This window comes from Diospyros lotus, chromosome 10, assembly GCF_014633365.1.
Source record: "Diospyros lotus cultivar Yz01 chromosome 10, ASM1463336v1, whole genome shotgun sequence".
NCBI lineage: Eukaryota > Viridiplantae > Streptophyta > Magnoliopsida > Ericales > Ebenaceae > Diospyros > Diospyros lotus.
In genome coordinates, this window is record NC_068347.1 from 22177694 (window position 1) to 22201929 (window position 24236).

Here is a 24236-nt window from a genome sequence, read left to right on the forward strand (position 1 = left end):
GATTAGTATGTGTTGTATATTTATAATTAAGTTTGAGTACGATTATTTGATTAATTTTTTTTAAATTTGAAATTTCAAATTATTATTTAAATGTATTTTTGTTGAAATTATTTAGATTTGGGTCTAAATCTAAAAATGAAAAATAAAAAATTTAAATACTACTTATTCCAAATGAGGTAATTTAAAATGTAAGTATTCCAAATTAATTATAAATTTCAATCTCAAAATGGTATGCTTTGTTGTTGATATTAAAGACCCTTTCATTAATTAGTCTCCTTGGTAGCATTCTCACACTCCTTTTCATATATTACTATATAATCTAAAATTTATTATATATTTTATAATAGTTTATTTTTCAAACATAAACTTATTTTTAATCTAACAAAGAAGTTATTTTAAAGAAAACATATGAACCCAAATAATAAATGCAAATTACAAAAAAAAAAAAAAAAATCTGTAAAACTAACACAAAACACGTGGAAGAAAAACGGTATTTATTGACACGTGGACGGGTGACACGTGCGAACTCTGTTAGCACATCCACGTTAAGTAATCTCGTTTTTCGGCATTCATCGGATTGTGCCCTTTTTCTCCTCGGCACAAGTCTAAGCTAAGCCCCCGGTCAATTCATCAATCACATTCCCGCCGGATAAATATCGGCTTTTCCGGCGACTGCTCGGAAATGGTTTCCCCCGAGAACACCAATTGGCTCTTGGATTACGGCGTTATGGAGGATATCCCTGTCCCGGATGGAGGTTTTCCTGCTCCGACTTCTGGGTTTTCCTGGCCCATGCAGCCCTTGAACCCTTCCTCCAACATTTGGTAATAATTGCATCTCGCTCTTCTTTCTCTACTCAATTAGATGAGAGGGTCATTCCTTGATTCTTTTGATTTCTTTGTTATTTGATTCTTCTTTGTTCCCGTAAGTTCTAACAAATTTAGGTTTTTTATTGGTATCCATTTGGCCCTTTTTTCTTTACAATATTACTTCTCTTTCTCTGCTCGTGTATGAAGTAGAATTCAGTTGTTTGTTTTTCCCTCTATTAATAATTAGTTCTGTATTTTGTATCTGTCAATTTGGTAGGCTGGGATTCGTTCCTGATCGAGAGAAAGGTGGTTAATTTGTTGAATTTGGTGCTCGTTTTATTAGGGTGGTTGATTTTTGAACTTGGTGTTTATTTCACTGGGCAAGGGTAACTAAAGCGGAGGATTTGTTTCTTCCTGATTCTTCTCCAGTTCTGGAGCGAATTGTATGCAAAGGACCTTTTATGAATATTTTTCCCTAGGCTGCCTGCCTTTTAGGAAATTATTGTGCTTTACTGAATGATGGGAACAAAATATTGCATTTTGGTAATGCTTCAACTCTGGGGATGTTGGGATTTTCAGTCCTCAGATTAGTTCTATGGCAATGGGACTAGCTTTTGTGCAAATGAATGATGCTGTTGTTTACTTTGCTTGCCATCCCACTAGATTGCCAAATATCTTTGCAATTTGCAAACAGGTAGAGAATCAAGGAAATTATTAGTGGCAGAGAAGGTTGAGATGATCTAGAAAGTTGTGATAATTGCTGAAATTTGAGGAGAGTAAGAACCCTTGAGAGAAGAAAGGGAAAAGACTAAGGTGGCAGTGAGAGAAAGACAGGTAGAGGTCTAAACTCCTGAATGCGAATTATGTTATAATAGCAGCAAGGTCATGACAGTTCCTTTGAGCATTTGTGTATATGAGCATGCATCTTCGTTAGGGTTGTGTGTGAGAGAGGAGAACAAGGCCTCCTTTTGTATAGTAAAAGGAAGTATGGTTAAGATGTGAACTGGGGCCAAGATGGTTAAGACACATGGTCTTGTTTGATTGGCTATTACATGAATCAAATGAATATCATGTGTATTATATAGTCTTTCTAGCAAGTCTATGATCTAATGGATGGTAATCTTTCCCATGGGGCAAGAGGTGGTTATAAGTTACAAGATAACTGGAGAATCTTAAAAAAGTTTACTTTGTCCTTTTAATGCATCTCACAATGATTGGTTAAGGCATGGGTTCCATCTTGCTGTTGAAGTAGGAAATTGTCTGTTACCTTAGTGATATGATTAGTCCCTCAAATTCACAAGCCCCTAAGAGTCTCATTTGAAGGGGAATGGCCTTTCAGTTGTTCTTGGGCCCTAGTCACTTGAGGTGGAACAATCACAGTTAATTGTCGAGGAGCCAATCTACAAAGGTAGAGTACTTAGGAGTTATTAAGGAGATACTAGCGCAATGTTTTAAAACTTAGTAATACTGATTTAAAACTAATACCACAGGAAAAACTGAAAATCATTGAAGTAAAATCAATTTCCTTTACATAAAAGGTTATAATCTGTCATCAACATCAAATAAACAGTCCTTTGTCATGATCTTAGGGTTTGAATAGGTATTTGGAAGAAATTGAGGGGGAATTAGACTGACAGAGGGGGAAATATAACAAGAATTCGGGGAGAATTACAAAAAGAATTGGGGGAGAATTACAGACAAAATAGAGAAAGAGAGAGAGAGATCCGAACAATTAAGAGGGAAATCAGAATTCAAGTCATTCAAAATATGATTCTCTAACTAATCCAGCCTATTTATAGGCTTTACAACTGAAGGTACTAACAGCTATAGAAGAAAAGTACAACCAAAAGAAAATACATATAATACGTATTACTATTATATCCTTGGGGATTCCTTGGGGTCATGACAATTCCCCCTTCCTTGAGAGAGTTTTTGTCTCCAAGAACTTACAACTATTGACCTTGCTCTTCATCCAATCCCTGCCTTCGCAATCTGATTGATTCTTCTTTCTTTCTTTCTCCTTCTAGGCCTCTTCCTCTTCGCTCTTATGTTCCTTTGTTTTTGCTTTCCCTACAGACATAAACTGTAGACCTCAAGGATCTCCAAGTCAAAGCTCCCTTCTCCAGTGTCTGAACTCTTGAACCATATGGCAACAACCTTCTTTTCCATCATCTTTTGAACCATATGGTTATTCTCGTGTTTAGTCAGTTTCAATTGCCCATTTTTTGCTATAGCCAACACCTGTAATTGGTCTATGCCATTTGAAGTAACAGTAAGACTAACACTCAAAGTAGTAGTAGGATTGTGCAAGTCCTTAGCCTCTTGCTTCTTTCTTTGGTCCAAGTCCTCGTTGCATGCCTGTCTCTCATTAGCGGCATGGAAGCTATTTGCATCGCCACTCTCATCTTCCAATGTTACTTCATTAGCTTCCTACAAATATAAAATGTGATCCTCACTGATATCCTTGTCCAATCTCTCTTCCTTGTTGGAGTCTTTAGTTACAATGGGCCGGTCCAACTCTGATTTTTCCTAAAATTCTTGCTTTATTGGATTTTCAGCCTTAGAAACTCCTTCAATCTGTTGGATGCTCTTAAGATAACTTTTAGGTAGCAGCCCATGCTTTCTGTAAATAGCTTCTAGTGCCAATTCTTGTAACCTTACCTTCTTAGCCGCTTGTTCTACCATGGAAGGATGCATCATTTTCACAATAGGTCTCAATGCTTCGTTAAGACCATTAATGAATTTCAACACAAAGCATCAACGCTTTCAATTCCTCAAACCTGACCTTATAATCTGTTATAGAGCCTTCTTGTTTTAAGTTATTGAATCCGACTTGATTTAATGCTAATCCATCCATTGTCTGCAAACTGGAAGCATTAGGTATGTTTCCAATGCTTGCTCGAATTGGTCCTACTGTGGATCTAGAGCTTTCTTTTATCTCTAAAAGCTAACTCCATGGACGAGTTTTCATGATCTCAGGGGTAGGAAGGGAATATTAATAAATTATAGTTGTAATAATTATATTTATTAATCAGTTATAACTGTAACAATTAGTTAGATGGTAGTTGTTGTAATATTCAGTTATATATTGTTGTAATAGTCAGTTATTGTAACAGTTAGACAGTTAAGGAGAGGGCTATATATGTAACCTAAGGTGATAGGAGAAGGGAATTTTTGGGAATAACAAAATTAATCTTTTATCGCTCTCTTTATCTCTCTCTCTCTCTCTATTCTATTTTGTCTAGAGTTCCATATTTGTCTAGACCCAACTCTAAGGACTTGACATTGTGGTATTAGAGCCAGATGAACTGGCTGTGGTGAAGGTTGTGCGGGTGATTGAAGAAGTGCAGTGACAACATTACTGAATTGAGATAAGGATGGCAGAAGCTACTAGAATGAAGCAATTGGAAGTGAGAATGGAAGTCATGGAGTTTGGGATGTCTCAGACCCAAGAGACGATGGTACAAACTCAGGAAGATGTGGCAGTTATGAAGGAAGCAATGTGGGGGGAATTCAGAAAAGAATCGAGAGATCTTGGAGCAATATAAGGAATCCATGGAGCAGTACAGGCAAAGATTGAATACCGTACTTAGCATGCTATCCTCATTACCCCAGTTTCGGCTATTGCCAGATTTCCCTCCAAGGCAGAATCTCGATCCAATTTTCCCCCCACAGGGCAGTATACCAAGAACTTGGGGAGATTTTGAGGCAGAGGAGTTTCCAAGGTAGAATTCTGAACCAATTTTGCCACCACAAGGCAGTATACTAAGAACTCAGGGAGATCTTGAGGCGGAGGAGTTTCCGATGGAACAAGAAGTGCCAATTAGAAATTCCCATCCCTTCCCTAATAACCACCCTTTGATGCCAAAGTTGGAAATTCCCATGTTTGATGGGATGAAGCCAAGGTGGTGGATTAGAAGGTGCGAACAATTTTTTTAGTTCTATAGGGTGCGAGAGGGACAGAAAGTTAACTTAGCTATGGCCTACTTAAACGATATGGCTGATTCTTGATTTCAAGTGTGGATCCAAGATGAAGGAAATGGTGGGAATTGGGTAGAGTTCATAGAGGGGCTGTGTAAATGATTTGGAGAAAGGAGCATGACATATGTGATTGAGGAATTCGACAAACTTAAACAAGAAGGGACAATGGTGGAATGCCGGCGAAATTTGAGGAATTGAGGTCAATTGTATGTACTTTGCAGTCAGGTTTAATAAAGCAATACTTGGTGTCTACTTTTATAAGTGGTTTGAGGGAGGAGTTGTGTTTAATGGTGAAGATAATGATGCCCACATCTGTGAGGTAGGCGGCTGAAAAAGCACGGTTACAAGAATTGACGTTTGAGGCCATTTTCAAGAGACATAAGGTCCCATATAGGTCAGGTGTGGTGGTTGGACAATCAACAGGAGGAAATCATCGGCCCATGCTTATGGGGTCTAGTCAAGTGGCAACCAAGGTACCATACAGTAATAATGGTACTAAGAACCCTCTTATGGAACAAAGAAGACAATTAGGGCTTTGCTACAAGTGTGGGGACAAGTACAGCCTTGGGCACCAATGTAAGGGACAATTAATGAATATGGAAGGGTCAAATGAGGAGAAGGAAGAAGAAGAAGTGGTGGTAGAAGAAGATGTCATCCAAGAGGAGTTGCAAGGGGAGGAATGACACAGCGTGTAGCGCGTGTGTAAAAAAACACACCAAAATAAACCCTTGAAAGAGCAAACTTCAATGGCTGAAGCTTGGCTTTCAAGAAGACGCAAAAACAAGACTGTTTTGCTAAGAAAACCCAAATAGGTTGCTGAAATTTGATTGAGAAAAACTTGATTACAAACTCTAGATCCTAGGCATATTTATAGTATTTGGCTAATCCAAATCCATCTAATATTTGTAAACAAAATTCAACTAGAATCCTAATAGAAATAAATCCTAAGTAAAAGTCAACTAGAATCCTAATAAAAATAAAATCCTAATCCAACATGAAGTAGAATCCTAAATCAAGTAGAAACATGAAGTTGAATCCTAAATCAAGTAGAATTCTAAAATTTAAGAAGTATTAAAATATTGTTTCGGCGTGGTCGGGTCGGCTTTGGGCCGAGTCTTGATTGGTGACCGTATCATTCACCTCCACTTGAGAAGAATTTGTCCTCGAATTATGATCTGGGTATGACAACTCAACGTTCAACAAATACAAAGAAAGATCAGCAACATTGAATGTTTTGGAAATACCCATATAATTAGGCAAATCCACAACATAAGCATTATCATTGATTTTCTTTGTAATCTTGTAAGGACCATATTTTTTTGGCTTGAGCTTGTTCTGCTGTCCTGCTGGAATCCGTTCCTTCTTTAAGAATATCGTGACTTTATCTCCAACTGCAAATACCTTGTGCTTCCTATGCTTGTCAGCTGCTGCCTTGTACTTCTTATTCGTCTCGTGCAACTTTTGCTTGATATCTTCCTGAACTGCTTGAATGTGCTTGGCTAAGTCACTAGCTGGAATACTGGAACCTGGTACCTTTGGCAATTTTACCAAATCCAATGCATGATTAGGAACTTTCATGTATATGATAGAGAATGGTGATCTTCTTGTTGAGCTATGCACGACGTTGTTGTAGGAAAATTCCGCTTGACCTATGATTAGGTCCCATTGTCTTGGCTTGTCTTTGCAAACACTGCGAATCAGATTTCCTAATGTACGATTCACCACCTTTGTCTGAAATTCAAAGATGAATCGAATATTCTCCACAAGGTAATCCAGAAGTGACTCAAAAACCTTGTATCACAATTCGAAGTAATAGTTTTAGGGACTCCATGTAATCTAACAATCTCTTTGAAAAACAGTTTGGCTGTAGCTACTACATCTGTCGTCTTCTTGCATGGAAGAAAGTGCGCCATCCTGGAAAACCTTTCAACCACTACAAAAACAGAATCCATACCTCGTTGGGTTCGTGGTAGACCCAACATGAAGTCCATAGACAAATCTTCCCAAATAGCATTGGGAACATGCAATGGCATGTAGAGACCAGCGTTAGAAAAGTGCCCCTTAGCTGTTTGACATATATAACATCTCGCCACAATAATAGAAACATCTCTCCTTGCTCTTGGCCAATAATACCTTCCCATAATAGCTTCAATAGTCTTGTCTCTGCCAAGATGCCCTACTAAGCCACCACCATGGAAATCCCGAATAATTTTCTCACGAAGGGATGCGCAAGGGATGTACAATTGATTTCCCTTCATGAGAAACCCATCATGCACATAGAAATCTCTTGACGGTTGCCGAGACATGCATTGTTCCCACACATGTTTGAAATCCTTGTCTGTTGCATATAATTCTTTCAAGCACTCAAACCCAACAATCTCAACACTAAGGGTCTTGATCAAACCCACACGCCTACTCAAAGCGTCTGTCACTCGATTATGCTGTCCCAACTTATGCACAATTTTATATGGAAATTTATCAATAAAGCAGACCATCTAGCATGCATATCACTTTTCAATTGCCTTTGGCTACTCAAGTACTTAAGAGCTTGGTGATCCGTGTAAAGAACAAATTCTTTGGCAATCAAGTAATGTTCACACGTCTTAAGAGCCCTCACCACTGCATAAAACTCCTTATCTTAAGTAGACCACTTTCTTCTGGCTTCACATAACTTCTCATTGAAAAATGCAATTGGTCTCTTCTCTTGGGACAATATAGCACCTATACCCACTCCACTCGCATCACACTCAACCTCAAATAATTTTTCAAAGCTTGGCAAAGTTAAGACAGGAGCGGTACATAATTTCTCTTTTATCAAGGCGAAACTTTGCTCTTGTTTTTCACCCCCATGGAACTTTCCTTTCTTTAAACACTCAGTAATTGGAGCCACAATACTACTAAAGTGTTTGATAAACCGCCTATAGAAAGTTGCTAATCCATGGAAACTTCGCACATCACTGACATTTTAGGGGTTGGCCACTCTCTAATAGCTCGTACTTTTTCCTCATCTACCTTTATACCCTCTTTGCTTACAACAAAGCCCAAGAACAACAAGCTCTCACTCATAAAAGTACATTTCTTCAAATCAGCATAAAGTTTGTTTTCCCTCAACACATCTCGAATATGCCCCTCATGCTCATTAATAGACTTATTGTATAGCAAAATATCATCAAAATACACCACAACGAATTTACCAATGAAAGGGCGTAATACTTGATTCATTAGTCTCATGAAAGTGTTTGGTGCATTGGTTAGTCCAAAGGGCATGACTAACCACTCAAACAACCCATCTCTCGTCTTGAAAGCTCTCTTCCACTCATCTCTAAGTCGAATTCTAATTTGATGATAACCACTTCTAAGATCAATTTTGGTAAAAATCACAACCCCATCAAGTTGATCAAGCATGTCGTCGAGCCTAGGAATTGGAAATTTGTACCCAATAGTAATTTTGTTGATGGCTCTACTTTCAACACACATCCTCCAACTCCCATCTTTTTTTGGTGTCAATAATGCTGGCACTGCACATAGACTCATACTAGTTTGAATGTGTCCTTTTCTCAACAATTCCTCTACCTGTTCACGCAAAATCTCATTCTCCCTAGGACTCATCCTGTAGTGTGGTAGGTTAGGTAAGCTAGCACCAGGAACCAAGTCAATGTGGTGTTGAATATCCCTCATAGGAGGTAGCTCATTAGGCAACTCCTCAGGAACCACATCATGAAATTCCTCCAACAATCCCTGCACCTCCACTGGAATTTAATTCACCTTCAATGGCTCACTCACGCTCTCTCCCTTGATAACCAATAAGTGAACCTCTCGAGTATCCTTACACTCCCTCATAAACTCAACGTGCTTATGTGTAATGGTAAGAAAATTTCGCCCCTCCATTTTAGAAGCTTTGGTTTGGTTCTTTTTCACTATGGGTAACAAAGTATAACGCACACCTTCTTTCTCAAGCTGATATGTGTTCTTCCTACCCGAGTGCTTAGCAACAACAACAACAACAACAACAACAACATATCCAGCCTTTATTCCACTATGTGAGGTCGGCTACATGAATTCTAGACTTCCATGTATTTCTGTCTTTTGTCATATCTTCATTTAGATCCATACACTTCATATCAAACTTTAATGTCTCTCCCAAAGTCTTCTTGGGTCTGCCTCTACCTCTTTTTTTGACTAATTGTTCCATTTCATCAACTCTCCTCACATGAGCGTCTCTTGGTCTCCTTCTCACATGACCAAACCATCTTAGTCTATTCTCTCTCATCTTCTCCTCGATTGGCACTATTCCTACCTTATTACGAATAACTTCATTTCTAATTTTATCTTTTCTTGTATAGCCGCACATCCATCTTAACATCTTCATCTCCGCTACGCTCGTCTTTTGCTCATATTGGTATTTTGACTGCCCAACATTCTGAGTCATATAACAAGACTGGTCTTATAGCTGTCCTATAGAATTTTTCTTTTAGTTTTAATGGGATTTTACCATCACATAACACCCCCGATGCATTTCTCCATTTTAGCCAACCTGTCTTAATTCTATGTGTGACATTCTCATGAATTTCTCCATCTTTTTGAATCATTGATCCCAAATATCGAAAATGGTCTTTTCTTTGTAAGATTTGGTCCTCCAATTTTATTATAACATCCTCCACTCTTGCATTCTTACTAAATTTACATTCCATATATTCTGTTTTCTTTCTACTTAATTTAAATCCCTTAGATTCTAAATTGTTTCTCCACAACTCAAGTTTAGTGTTCACTCATTCTTTTGTTTCATCCACTAACACTATGTCGTCTTTAAATAGCATATACCATGGCATCTCTGTCTGGATATCTTTAGTGAGTTCATCCATTATTAAGGCAAATAAGGATGGACTTAGTGCAGAACCTTGATGCAGTCCTATTGTAATTTTAAACGGTTTAGTGTCCCCTCCGCATGTTTTGACCCTTGTCTCTGCACCGTGATACACGTCCTTAAGGCTTTGTATATAGGCTATTTGGACTCTTTTCTTCTCTAAAACCCTCCATAATACTTCTCTAGGGACCCTATCATAGGCCTTTTCTAGATCTATAAACACCATATGTAGGTCATTTTGATGATCTCGATACCTTTCCATTAGGCGCCTCAGTAGGTATGTATTTTCATTGTTGACCTACCAGGCATGAAACCAAACTGATTTTCCAATACCTCTGTTTCTTTTCTGAGCCTCTGCTCTATTACTCTCTCCCAAAGTTTCATGGTATGGCTCATTAACTTAATTTCTCTGTAGTTTTCATAGTTTTGAACATCTCCTTTGTTCTTGTATATAGGAACCAAAGTACTCTTCCTCCACTCATCTGGTATCTTTTTTGTTTTAAGGATCGCGTTAAATAATTTCGTTAGCCAGAAGATGCCCTCTTCTCCCATGCATTTCCATGCTTCTATTGGTATATTATCCGATCCCACTGTCTTATGATTTTTCATCTTTTTTAATGCTTGACTTATTTCATTTGAACTTATGCGTCGATGAAATGTATATCTCACGTCTCCTTCAGAGTTACTAAGATGTCCCAACCTAACTCTTGTGTCGCCACCATCAGTGAATAATTTTGTGAAATACTCATTCCATCTCTCCTTAATCGCTCCCTCATTCACTAATACATTTTGATTTTCATCTTTTATGCATTTCACTTGATTTAAATCCCTTGTTTTTCTTTCTCTTGCTTTAGCTAATTTATATATATCCTTTTCTCCATCTTTTGTATCAAGTCGTTTATATAGATTCTCGTATGCTTTTGACCTTGCTTCACTAACAGCTCTTTTTGCTGCCTTTTTTGCTTCTTTATAATTTTTTTGATTTTTTTCATTGTTGCATTGATATACTGCCTTATACCAAGTTTTCTTATTTTTAATTTTCAGTTGTACCTCTTCATTCCACCACCAAGACTCCTTAAGGTTAGGGGCTCTACCATTTGTCACTCCAATGACTACCTTTGCCGTGCTTCTTAGGGCATTAGCCATTTCTCTCTATATTTGGTTTGTCTATCCTTCTCCATTCCATTCCCTTCTACCCCTTAATTTTTCTTTGAAGATTAGTTGTTTCTCCCCTTTTAAATTCCACCACCTGATTCTTGGATTTTGTTTTATGTGATTTTTTCTCTTCCAATTTTTTACTTGGACGTTAAGTACTAGAAGTCTATATTGAGTAATCAAACACTCTCCCGGTATCACCTTACAATCCCTACAACATAATCGATCCTCTTGCCTCACGAGGAAGTAATCTATTTGGGTGCTTGATATGCCATTTTTATATGTGATTAAGTGTTTGTCCCGTTTTTTGAACCTGGTATTGGTTATGATGAGCCCATATGCCATAGCAAAATCTAGAATAGACTTACCCTCATTATTAATTTCTCCGAATCCATACCCTCCGTGTACCTCTCTATAGCCGTCTCCGTCTCTACCCACGTGCCCATTTAAGTCACCTCCTGTAATCACTTTCTCTCCTCTTGGTATCATTTGTATGAGTCCCTCTAGGTCCTCTCAGAAGTTTGCTTTTATCTCCTCACCTAACCCCGTTTGTGGTGCATATGTACTAAAGATATTCATAGTCATTCTTCCTAAACTAACCTTCACCATAATAATCCTATCCCCTATTCTCTTTACATCCACCACATCATCTACTAAGCTTTTATCTATAATAATTCCCACTCCATTTTTCGCTCGATCATTTCCTGTGTATCATATTTTATATCCAGTTTCTGATAAAATTTTTGCTTTTTTCCCTACCCATCTCGTCTCTTGGAGGCACATAATATTAATCTTTCTGCTAATCATCACATCTACCACTTCCATAGCTTTGCCTGTTAATGTTCCTATATTCCATGACCCAATCCTTAATCTATGATTTTGTTTTTGGCCTTGACTTTGAACTTGATTTTGTTTTTGATTTTGGTTTTGGTTTTGATTTTGATTTTGGACTAGCTTCTTTACCCACATTCGTCCAAGCAAATGCGGGAACCCCTGCTCATTTGTCTCATTTGTCACTACATCCGGGCGCCGATGTAGGGGCCCTAGCTCACTTGACACTACATGCGGGCAGTGTAGCGCGTCACTATGAAGGGTTACGCCCACGCCCAAACGATTTTTTATAATTTGTCTAGAGTTCATGTTTTGGATCTGACTAGGTTTTATGTTGGCTGTCGGCTACCTAACACAGCCTTCCTCCTTTATTTGGGCTTGGGACCGGCAGTGGATAACATCCCCAGGCGGAGTTACCCGAGTGCTTAGCATCCGCATCAAATTGCCAAGGCTTCCTAAATAAAATATGGCAAGCATTCATATCAAAAATATCACAATAGACTTCGTCGGAGTACTTACCAATAGAGAAAGGCACCCTACAACGTTCATCCACAAGTATGCCACCAACTTCTTTGACCCATCCAATCATGTAAGGGCTTGGATGTTTTTCAGGAGTTAACTGCATCTTTGCCACCACGTCTCTTCCTATTATGTTCTCCTGACTTCCACTATCAATAATCAACTCAAAGATTTTTCCTTTCACTGTACTCTTTGTGCGAAAAAGCTTATGCCGTTGAGTAGTATTTTCATTCTTTTGAGATAGCATTAACTTCCTCACTACACAGGTATATTCCCCATGTCCATAATCTTCTTTGTCATCCTCCCCATCAGGCCCACAATATACTTCTTCTTCAGCAACATCTTCCTCCCTTTCTACAATATTAACTGTTTTCCTCCTTGGGCAATCACTAGATCGATGCCCAACCTCATTGCACTTGAAACATTTTAAAAGAATAGGCTTTGCATAAGGATCAGGGGATTTTGGAAAATTAGAAGTAGTACCTCGAATGTTTCCCCCCGTTGTAGCCTTATTAGGGTTGATTGTTTGGGGCAGATTGGAGGGTTGCGCTCCCTGAACCAACTTGCCTTTATCAAAAGCTGCTTGTTTATTTTCATTCCCACTATACTGACGATAGTTGTCATTACGAGCTCTCTCACACAACATTAACTCATTCTTTAAAGCTAGGTTCCTTGCTTCTTGCACACTCAGAACCATCTGAACCCCAATTTTATCACGAATAGCAGGCTTCAATCCATTCAAGTAACGATCTGCTTGTTGATTGTCACTTTCTGACAATTAGTTTCTCTCTGCCAATCGCAGAAACTCGGAGGTATATTCATTCACACTCTTCATTCCTTGCGCACATCTTTGATAAGCTTCAAACATATATTGTTCATAGTCAGGGGGTAAAAATCTACCTCTTAATAGCTTGCTTCATTCGTCTCCATGTTTGAACTGGTTGTCGGCCTTCCCTCAATCTCGTTTCTCTTAATCGCTCCCACCAAATAGATGCACCGCCCTTCAATCTGTAAGCCACTAACTTTACTTGTCGTTCATCTAGGATCTCCATGTATTCGAAAAAGCAGTCAACCTCAATGATCTAATCCAGGAACCCCTCAATATCAAGATCTCCACTAAAGGTAGGAATATCAACTTTTAGTTTATACTCATTGTTGACCTAGTGGTTGTGCTGATGCGCATTTCTCCTAACCCCTCTACCACCAGGGTTAGCTATTGCTTGACCAAAATCATCTTCTTTATCGCTATCTTCAATCACTGGTCTTCTAGGATTAACAAGGACATGATTAATGGGTGGTCTTCTCGCTCTGGCTTGATTCACCCTATTATTTAGGTTCCTGTCATCATCAACTCGTAGTAAGGGTGCTCAATTGGTTGCTAATTTGCTCTAATTGCTGCTGGATAGTTCAAGTTACTTCCCGTTGTTCTTCGATTGCTCTCTAAACTGTAGACAACCCCTGATCACTGTCACGAGGCTGGTTGCTACCGTTACCTTCAAGATTGGCCATCTGATTGGTCGATTAACTGCTCTGATACCACCTGACGCAGCGTGTAGCGCGTGTGTAAAAACACACACCAAAATAAACTCTTGAAAGAGAAAACTTCAATGGCTGAAGCTTGGCTTTCAAGAAGACGCAAAAACAAGACTGTTTTGCTAAGAAAACCCAAATAGATTGCTGAAATTTGATTGAGAAAAACTTGATTACAAACTCTAGATCTTAAACATATTTATAGTATTTGGCTAATCCAAATCCATCTAATATTTGTAAACAAAATCCAACTAGAATTCTAATAGAAATAAATCCTAAGTAAAAGTCAACTAGAATCCTAATAAAAATAAAATGAATTCTAAAATTTAAGAAGTATTAAAATATTGTTCCAGCGTGGTCGGGTCGGCTTTGGGCCGGGTCTTGATTGGTGACCGCATCGAAGGAGGGGAAACATCCTTCCACGCTTTAAAAGGGAGTCTTATGTGGCAGATCATTAAGGTGAAGGGTCATGTGGGGGAAAAGATGTTGATGGTGTTGATTGATAGTGGGAGCACCCCCAACTTCCTCAGTGAAGCTACTGCTACCACCCTTAAGTGTCAATTAACAGCAACCATCCCCCTATCAGCGATGGTAGCAAATGGGAGCAGAATGTATAATCATTACAAATGTATGGGATTCAAGTGGGTGATGCAGGAGCAGGAATTCATGCCAAATCTCAGAGTTCTTGAATTGGGGGGATGTGACATCGTTCTCAAGGTAGATTGGATGAGGATTGTTAGCCCTTTGACTTTTGATTTTAACAAGCTGGAGGTAATGGTGGAAATTGAGGGTAGAAGGCTAACCTTCCTAGGTAGCTTGGAACAAGGGGAGTGCAAGATGATCGGGGAAAAGAAACTATAGAAAATGATGCTGAAAAAGGATGGCCAAATAGCACAATTGTATTCCATACAAGCTGTGGGAATAGAAGAGGATGACTGTTTGAAGGAGTAGCAGCAACCTATAGCTACATCTATTGAGTCCCAACTGTTAAATAAGGTACAATTTTCAGAAGACTTGCGCTTACTTTTGATAGAATTTTAAGGACTTGTTTGATGAGCCAAACTCTTTGCCACCCGAACGACCCCTAGACCATTCCATTCATCTTAAGCCAAATTCAGCCCTTGTTAACATTAGAGCCTATTGATATTCTCCTATTCATAAATCAGAGATTGAAAAGCAAGTTAAATCCATGCTAAACACCTCCATAATTCAACCTAGCAAAGCCCCTATGCATTTCTAGTCCTTCTTGTTAAAAAGAAAGATGGAACATGGAGATTTTGTAGCGATTACAGGCAACTCAATTCTAACACTATCAAAAACAAATTTCCAATACCCTTAATAGAGGACCTACTTGATGAACTATTTGGTGCCAAAATTTTCTCTAAGCTGGATCTTAGGTCCAGTTACCTCCAAATTCGTATGAAGCCATTTGATATTCCTAAGACGGCCTTTAGAACCCACCAAGGGCTATATAAGTTTACTGTCTTGCTTTTTGGATTAACCAATGCTCTAGCTACTTTCCAAGCATTGATGAAGTGAATTTTCCAACCTTGAGGAAGTTCATCCTTGTTTTTTTTATGACATTCTCATTTATAGCCCTAATTTTGAGCATCACCTATCTCACCTTCGTACCACTTTTGAGGTCCTTAAATCTCATCAAATGTATGTCAAGTTTTCTAAATGTATTTTTGCTGAGAAAGAAGTTGAGTATTTGGGACACATAATTTTAGGGGATGGGGTGAGTATTGATCCGAAGAAGGTGGCAGCAATGGTAGAATGGCCAAGACCCATGATGGTGAAAGAGCTAAAGGGATTTTTGGGGTTGATCGGCTACTATCAGAAATTCATTCAGCATTATGGATTGATTAGTAGGCCCCTAATTGAATTGCTAAAAAAGGATGCTTTTCAGTGGAACCTTAGGGCTGAGGCAGCCTTCTTGGCATTGAAGAAATCTATGACTTAGGCTCCGATGTTAGCTCTACCAGACTTCACCAAGCCTTTTGTAATAGAGACTGATGCATGTGACAATGGGATAGGGGCTGTCCTTATGTAGGAGGGAAAGCCATTGGCATTTATCAGCCAAGCTTTATCCCCAAAACAGTTGGGATTAAGTGTGTATGACAAAGAATTATTGGTTGTTTTGGGAGCAGTGGATAGGTGGCGCCACTACTTGGACGGATGTCTTTTTGTAATCAAAACGAACCATGAAAGTCTCCAATTTTTGTCACAGTAGAGATTGCACACACAGTTGCAAAGGAAGGGCATATCTAAACTAATGGGGTTAGATTACACAATCCATTACTGGAGGGGAAAGAAAAATGTGGTTGTTGATGCCTTATCAAGAAAGGAAGAAAGGGGAAATTGCCAAGCCATTTCAGCTGTAGTTCCAAAACAGATCAAGCAGTTAGTGGCAAGTTATGAGCACACAGCTTGGATAAAGGAGAAGGTGACAATTGTCGGTCCAACCTGGAAATCCTTTGGGTTATACACTTACTAATGGTTTGGTTTGATATAAAGAAAGATTGGTGGTAGGGGATGACCAGTCCTTGAAAGAAAGGATCTTGAAAGCACTCCATTGCTCACCTTTGGGAGGTCATTCGAGAGTGCGGGTGACTTATCAGAAGGTAAGGACGTTATCTTGGTGATAGTGGACCGTATGACCAAATTTGGCCATTTTATCAGCTTGACACACCCATTTACAGCTTAGGAGGTGGCACGAGTATTCTTAGATTCTGTGGCTAAAATCCATGGAATACCTAAGTCTATTGTGTTTGACTAAGGTACAATTTTTACAAGTTTTTTTGGTCATGAATTATTCAAGAAGTTAGGGGTGGGCTTGCATATGTCTATTGCATATCACCCACAAATAGACAACCAAACGGAGAGGGTTAATCAGTGTGTGGAGGCATACTTGCGTTGCATGTGTTTCACTAAATCTAGAAGCTAGAACAAGTGGTTGGCCCTAGCACAATGGTGGTATAATTCCAGTTGCTACAGTGCTATTAAGAGGAGTCCATTTGAGGCTATGTTTGGTTACAAACCCTCCCTTTTGCATGCTATCTCGGGTCCAAATCCTACTATAGCTATAGTAGGACAATACTTGCAATAGAGGTAGCAAATCTTGACCATTCTCAAGAAAGAATTAGCCACTGCCCAAAATCGTATAAAGCAAATAGCTGACAGGAAAATAAGTGACAGGTTGTTCAATGTAGGGGACAAAGTTTTATCTTAAGGTTAGACGATTTTTACAGCAACCTTATACATCTATTCGAGCTTCTAAGTTGAATCCTAAGTATTTTGGGCCTTACTCTATAGTGGCCAAGGTGGGAAAAGTTGCTTACAGGTTGCAACTTTCGGAGGGAATGAATTCTCACCCTATGTTTCATGTTTCATTGCTCAAGCAAGCTAAGGAACCCCTGGTTATTGCGAGCCAGAATCTGCCACCTAAACAGAAGAAGTGATTGAACCTTGGGCTATTGTGGAGAAAAGGGTCATCTACCAAGGTTCATTGCCCGTAACTCAGGTCTTGGTACAGTAGTCTCACCTCCATCTAGAGCACACCACTTGGGAAAATCTACCAGACTTGTTGAAGCAATTTCCTAGGGCTATGGATCTCCTCTAAATTCTTGGGGACAAGAATTGTTTGAAGAGGGGGGAAATTGTCACGATCTCAGGGATAAAAAGGGAATATTACTAAATTACAGTTGTAGTAATAAATTACAATTATAATAATTATATTTATTAATAAGTTATAACTGTAACAGTTAGTTAGATGGTAGTTGTTGTAATATTTAGTTATATGTTGTGGTAATAGTCAGTTGTTGTAATAGTTAGACAATTAAGGAAATGGCTATATATGTAACCTAAGGTGATAGGAGAAGGGGATTTTTGGGAATAACAGAATTATTCTTTTATCTCTTTTTCTATTCTATTCTGTCCAGAATTCCATAATTGTCTAGACCCAACTCTAGGGACTTGACAGAGTAATGTCAAGATCTCCACTTGTTGCTAGATCTGATCTCTTTCTTTGAATAATCGGATCCAAATACTCCTTAGAAAGTAACTCAGCTGGAATCACTGCCAGAAGTCGTCGGTTCTGTTGCAGCAAATAGAAGTTGCCTGGATTGCTGGAAATCGCTGCTTCACTGAATCTGCTTTGTCTTCAGCTTCGACTCTGGATTGCCCGACTCCACTTTCCGGACTTAATCGGCTTTGTACAGTCTCTTGATAATTGCCTGAATTACAGTGCCTATGAAACCATTTCTAGAATTCTTCTTTGCCGTCCTGAATTGTAGCAGCCGATGAATGCTAGTCTGGATCAGCAGCCAGAATTTGCCTTAAAAAATCTGAACCAACTGCTACGAGTTTGCCGGAATCAGCTATTGAAATTTCCATACTCGCAGCTCAGAATTGTCAGCTTTGATACCATTTGTCACAATCTTAGGGTTTGAATAGGAATTTGGAAGAAATCAAGGGGGAATTAGACTGAAAGAGGGGGAAATACAGCAAGAATTTGGGAGAATTACAGACAACAGAGAAAAAGAGAGAGAGATCAGAACAATTAAGAGGGAAATCAGAATTCAAGTCATTCAACATATGATTCTCTAACTAATCCAGCCTATTTATAGGCTTTACAACTGAAGGTACTAACAGCTATAATAGAAAAGTACAACCAAAAGAAAATATATATAATACGTATTACTATTATATCCTTGGGGATTCCTTGGGGTTGTGACATCCTTTAAATGGAGAAATGGGTCCTTTGAATATTAAATAAACAGTCCTTAAATGGCCTTTAAATATCTCATGATTATAACCTTTTCAAAAATAGCATAAATGGCCTTTAAACAGCATGGATTATAACCTTTTAAAAAAAAGAATAAATATCAAATAAATAGTTTTTGAATTTCTCCACTATTTTTTTCATGAGCCAAAGGGTGGAGAAAATATGATTTTCAAGGCTGAAAAAGAAAGCTGCCAATCCATGGAGGAATTTAACTAAAGTCCCTAATTATAAGTAGATATACATCTATAAAGTGAAAAAAATCAAATCAGCATTAGCAAAAACAAATAATTGTTTTCACTGGGTAAACAATCAGGACCAGATTTGAAAGAGAAAAATAAAAGGAGCAAACTAGTAATCGTAATCACAGTACACTTTCATAAAAAAATGATAGTATACATAGATGTAGATCTAAGAGAGATTCATAAAAGAGCGCACACAAAATGGGTCCTCACAACCTTACCTACAATGCAGTAAAATTTAGAGTTCAGAACAATACAGTTCCTGTACAGAGACATTGAGTGAGATAAACACTGTTGGAACCTCAACACAGTTTTTCGAGATTAACGTGAAGATACCTGATTAAATGACCTCAAATCAGTAACACAAGGTGATGGGATATTATTGTCGCTGATGATAGATTGGTTGTGTCCAATTATAGATTGGGATAAGGTTTTTAGAGGTTCAGGAGAATTTAAAAAAAAAAAATCGAAGAAGATGGTAATGATTTAAAACTAACCCAATCCAAGGGCCGATTTTGGATGAGAATCAAAACTTGAAGAATATGATGAATCTATGATTGAAGAATAGAAGATTTTTAGGTCACTCTCTGTAAGGTGAATTGCCACTCTATGTACGATTGAAGGAAGTGTGGAAGTGAAAGGGAAACCCTAACTCAACAACTCCTTGATTTAAGTGGAGTGGCTATCTTGTAAATATCTCCAATGTTGGGGATATTTTGTATTGTAATTGTAAATGGAGCGGGTCCCTAATTGGTATTTGTTGCCCTCCCTGCTGATAGTAGGATTATCCCCATTTAACCCTCTATCCATTTCCCACCCATTTAATAGTATTGCCAACTCTAAGCACAAAGATATCATTGTAGAACTACTGAAGGGCATCCCCAGTGCGCCAGACTCCCTGCTTCCCAAGATTGTATTTGTTCACAACTTTTCTCATACTTTTTTTATTTTTTATTTTTATGGCAAGAAGATTGTTTCCACAACTTGAACCCATAACCTTTTTGTTACAAAGGCAACCTTACTGTTACTACCAAGGTCTGCTTTGAGGAGATACTAGCACAAAGATATCAAGGAGAACTATTGCAAGGAGATATTCCGAAACAATGTACTAAGGAGGTTGGTTCCATTCATATAGTTAAAGAGGCTCTAGTATGGGTTGAGGCAATGTATGTGTTCCTCTTGGTTGAGGTGTTACGAAGATGAATTTGAATTTTATGGGATTGGGCCAAATTTGATGTAGAACAGCTAGAAAAATGACATGATGACAATTTAAAACCTAAACTAAATGTAACTCTAAAACTTGAACGAACTATGATAAATCTAGATTCTATATCCTATTATCAAAATTAAAATTTAATACTTGTAATTCCTCCTCACAATCCCCTTTGAAGGGGCAGCTCAAGAGGAGTACAAGTGTCTTCTGAATTGCCTTGTTCGGTTGATTCATAGCAGCTGTGAGGAGACGTGAGTGCCGCCATGGGCAGGCCAAATGCCACATCTGGAGACAGTTGGAATGTCATATAGTTGTTTAGGGGTTTGAATCTTGGTGGAGTGTGATAATTAGCTCCATCTTTCTATTTAGTCAATAGCTTGCACCATTCAATGAAGGAAAGCAAATGACTTACCCACATAGAGAGTATAGTTACTTTAACTGCTATATTGTGTATTTACAACATTTTAATCACATAGCTTGGTTCAAATCAAATAAATGGTGGGTGCTTTACACAAATGAATTTCAGTGGTGATGATCACTTTAAGATTTTGTTTTATGTTACATGTGAACAATGTTAGTGGGTGATGGTCTTGGAATTTGTTTCCTGAGTTCAAATGATGTTTGGAAAGGACACACTGAACATTATGGATTGTCTACCTAGGATAGGGAGTAGACAGTGTGAATTGCATGATTTTGCAAAATAACCTACAATGTAGCAAAAATTTAATGACTAGTTTTCAGCTTGTGTTTCAGGCCCTATTTTGACTATCTTTCCTGTTTTATGTATGAGCATAACTGTCAAATCCTTGTGTGAAGTTAGACTGTTCTCCTGGTTCCACTGGTTTTACTTTTGGGCCAAGCTTCAATCTGCTTCGTTGGTCAATCTTTCACTTGTAACTGCTGGCAGTAAAAAGTTTCCGATTATCTAAGTCTATAAGAGTATGGCTGTCTTTATTGCAATGATGGATTTCAAATTCAATTAAAACTCCATTTATCTTATTATGATGACCTGAGACAAACACGGGCATGCTCACTTGAGTATTATGATTGGTACAATACACACACAATATATATTACACTATTTAAGGTTGCTACTTACTCCACTTCAGGGACCAGGGATGTAAACGGGTCCCCAATGGATCCCAATTAACCCCATTCAAAGTGGAAACAAGTAAAAAGAATGAGGTATAGGTACAAGGCTCATTCGAATATTTTTCAAAGCAAGCATGTAAATGGGGTTAATTGGGACCCATTTACATGCCTACAAGGGACCATGCCAAACTTTTCATTTTTAGTAAGTGTGTGAATTGCAATATTTCTAGTGTTTCTGTTTGGTTCCTCACTTTGACATTTTAACATCTATCCTGTCTAGTGTGGAAACTGATGGCTCATTTGGGGATCCTGAAAATCACAAAGAATGTGGCTCAAAAAAGAGGTAAACATCTACACTCTGTATGTTTGAAAATCTTACGGTTCAATATGTGCTAGAAACTTACACTAAATTCAACAACATTTAAAGTTACAACAACATGTTCCATGGAACATACTTGCTCATTGGTTGCACAGAGGATGCGTTAATAGAAATAAAGTCCAGACTTTCTCTGGAGATAGCAATTTAAGGGTGAGCTAGTATTCATAGTTGAGGTTGTCAATGTCACTAGTCAGCTGCCAAATGATTGAGAGAGCAAACAGTGTGTGCAAGTACATGCAGACAATGAGCTACAACATGGGAACAGAGGCCTCTCATAATGCTCCAAAAATTTCATCATCCATCTTTTTCTTAATGATACTACTCGAGTCATCCACATCCTTCATTCTTGTGTGAATGCTAGATTAACTTTGATCACAATTTGGCTTTTTTAGCCGACCTCCGTAGAATCAATGATTATTAATGTCTAATTGAAGCATGTGTCTTGAGTAACTTTGACAATGCTGAGCAACCTATCTGTAAAAGTTAAATATTTCTTGATGAGATTTGTCAGACTTTGCAATTAGGTTGTTTTTTAAGCAGAAATATCTACATATATGTGATGTGAAAAGGTAAAAATAAAATTGCAAGATTTTTGGAAGAACCTGCAATTTCTTTATAGATGTAATATCATTATATCAATCTCTACTCCCAGCTTTTCTCTCACTTCATATTGTTCTGGTAACAGGGCAAGACCTGAATCCTGTGGTACATCAAGTTCCAAAGCATGCAGGGAGAAGTTGCGGAGGGATAGGCTAAATGACAAGTGCACACATTAACTGATTGTACCATTCTGGTTAATCTGTATTTTTCTCTCTTTTTATAACCAATTTCATACTCTGTATTTTCCTAGGTTTATGGAATTGGGTGCTATCCTTGAACCTGGGAGGCCTCCTAAGGCAGACAAATCGGCTATTCTAGTTGATGCTGTTCGAATTGTAACTCAGCTGAAGGGTGAAGCTCAGAAGTTGAAGGATTCAAATTCGAGTCTGCAGGAGAAAATTAAAGAGTTGAAGGTGAATTTATCTCCCAAAAGAACGCACTTTTATCTCCTGTTATTTCTAGGCGATGGGGGTGACTTTTATGGTTTATGTCTATTACATAAAGTTGCCTTTTTCCTCGTCCAGGCTGAGAAGAATGAGCTTCGCGATGAGAAGCAGAGGCTAAAAGCTGAGAAAGATAGGCTGGAGCAACAGCTGAAGACCATGAACGTCCAACCCGGGTTCCTGCCAGCACCTCCTGCAATCCCAACTGCGTTTGCTGCTCAAGGCCAAGCAGCCGGCAATAAACTGGTGCCCGTTATTAGTTATCCAGGAGTTGCCATGTGGCAGTTCATGCCACCTGCTGCTGTCGATACCTCACAGGATCATGTTCTCCGCCCACCGGTTGCTTAATCGGCAGCCCGATCTTGGAATGGTCTGGATTCACATTGTACTCGAAAACTAGTTTGTTTTCTTACTGCTCTCACTCCGAGACTCTGTTAGCCTGTTGTCGTTAAGTGTTAAACTGGGATTTTTTGGCGTTTGATGGAAGACTTCTTCCTTTACCTGAAATTGGACAACTTGATACTTATGTAAATGCTATAAACTGTTAATCTGCATTGCAGGCAGCCCATGTTTCAGTCGCTGCCAGCTTTAGACTGCATCTTTATTCACTTGGATGTGTGATACCATGCGGGGGCAACTACAATTGCAATTACAATGACTCTCCTATCATAATTAAATTAAATATTTTCTCGCCTCTGCGGCAACTGTGGAATGCATATATTAATTTGGCATCCTGTCCCTGTTCAAACCGACCTCCCCCTTTCTTTGTTTAATACAATAATAATCACAATATAATGTGATGTGGTCGCTCTTTGTTCTTTAGAAGTAGGAAGTCTTGGCAACGTAACCAGTATTTTCTGCATTTCGTAGTCCCTCAAAATGTCAAATGAATCCACCTTTGAAAACGAAAATAAGCAAAGATCCGCCCAATCTTCTCTAACGCCCGCCGCCCGCCGCCCGCCTTAGAATCAGAACGCCCGTCTTCCAGAGCGCTAAGCCCTAAACAGGACACGAGATTGTTTGTTTAGAGATTAAATTAAGTTTGAATTCTATTAAATTTAAAACTAAGATTTGAGTTCATTTATTATAAATTTTGTTCAATTCAAGTTCAGTTCATTTACATTAAGTGAGTATTTTCATTCATTTTAAAATTTTAAATTGTCTAAAAGTGATTTTAGATTTGTTTAAAACTTAAATTAGTAGCTACCTAACTAGAGCTATTAATATCCAAAAACTTAGAAAAAAAAAACTCAAAAAATAACAATCGAACCTAAATATTACATTGAAATTGAGAGCAAGAAGACCCAAGTAAATGAGCTAAAAATGATGCCATAAATGAGTTAAAAATAAGTTTATTTACTTGCCTAAGTAAATCAATAATGGATGGTGCATTTTAAAACTTGAACTTAACTTGTTTATTAATCAAGTGTAATAACTAAACTTAAATTTGTTTATTTAACTAAAGAAAAGAGTTTGAATGCACTCAAATCCAACTTACCTTTAAGCCACTTGCGAGTAGTTTTGCTCATTTGTGACTGACCTTCTCCAATCTTATCTAGCTTAAAAGACTTGACGTTTTAGCTTTGTCTTCATTTATTGAGTAATTAAAATTAATACCACTTAATTCATAAAACAATAAATATAGAATAAATTTTGTTAAACAGCTAGCTCTCATACCATTTGTTGGTATTAAATCATATACAAACACATATAGGAATCAAAATAAAATACGATACAAAAAATTTAACATCAATTAACAACTGCTTATGTGTCCACAAACGAAGGGACAACAAGATT

The 24236-nt window shown here is 38.2% G+C and overlaps 1 protein-coding gene across 1 annotated transcript; it reads left to right on the plus strand.

Moving 5' to 3' along the window:
- Nucleotides 1–567: 567 nt before the first annotated feature.
- Nucleotides 568–23037, plus strand: LOC127811652 (transcription factor ILR3). Its single transcript, XM_052351699.1, has 5 exons — nucleotides 568–822; nucleotides 21298–21360; nucleotides 22082–22159; nucleotides 22247–22409; nucleotides 22521–23037. The coding sequence occupies exons 1-5, from the start codon at nucleotides 683–685 to the stop codon at nucleotides 22785–22787; spliced, it is 711 nt and encodes a 236-aa protein (XP_052207659.1). The 5' UTR covers nucleotides 568–682; the 3' UTR covers nucleotides 22788–23037.
- Nucleotides 23038–24236: the final 1199 nt, after the last annotated feature.

Excerpts from the sequence above, each read along its gene's own strand:
- LOC127811652 (XM_052351699.1), top strand. The coding sequence starts at position 683 with ATGGTTTCCCCCGAGAACACCAATTGGCTCTTGGATTACGGCGTTATG. Across the intron at positions 823-21,297 it reads AACCCTTCCTCCAACATTTG|TGTGGAAACTGATGGCTCAT; the intron begins GTAATAATTGCA and ends TATCCTGTCTAG. Across the intron at positions 22,410-22,520 it reads AGAAAATTAAAGAGTTGAAG|GCTGAGAAGAATGAGCTTCG; the intron begins GTGAATTTATCT and ends TTCCTCGTCCAG.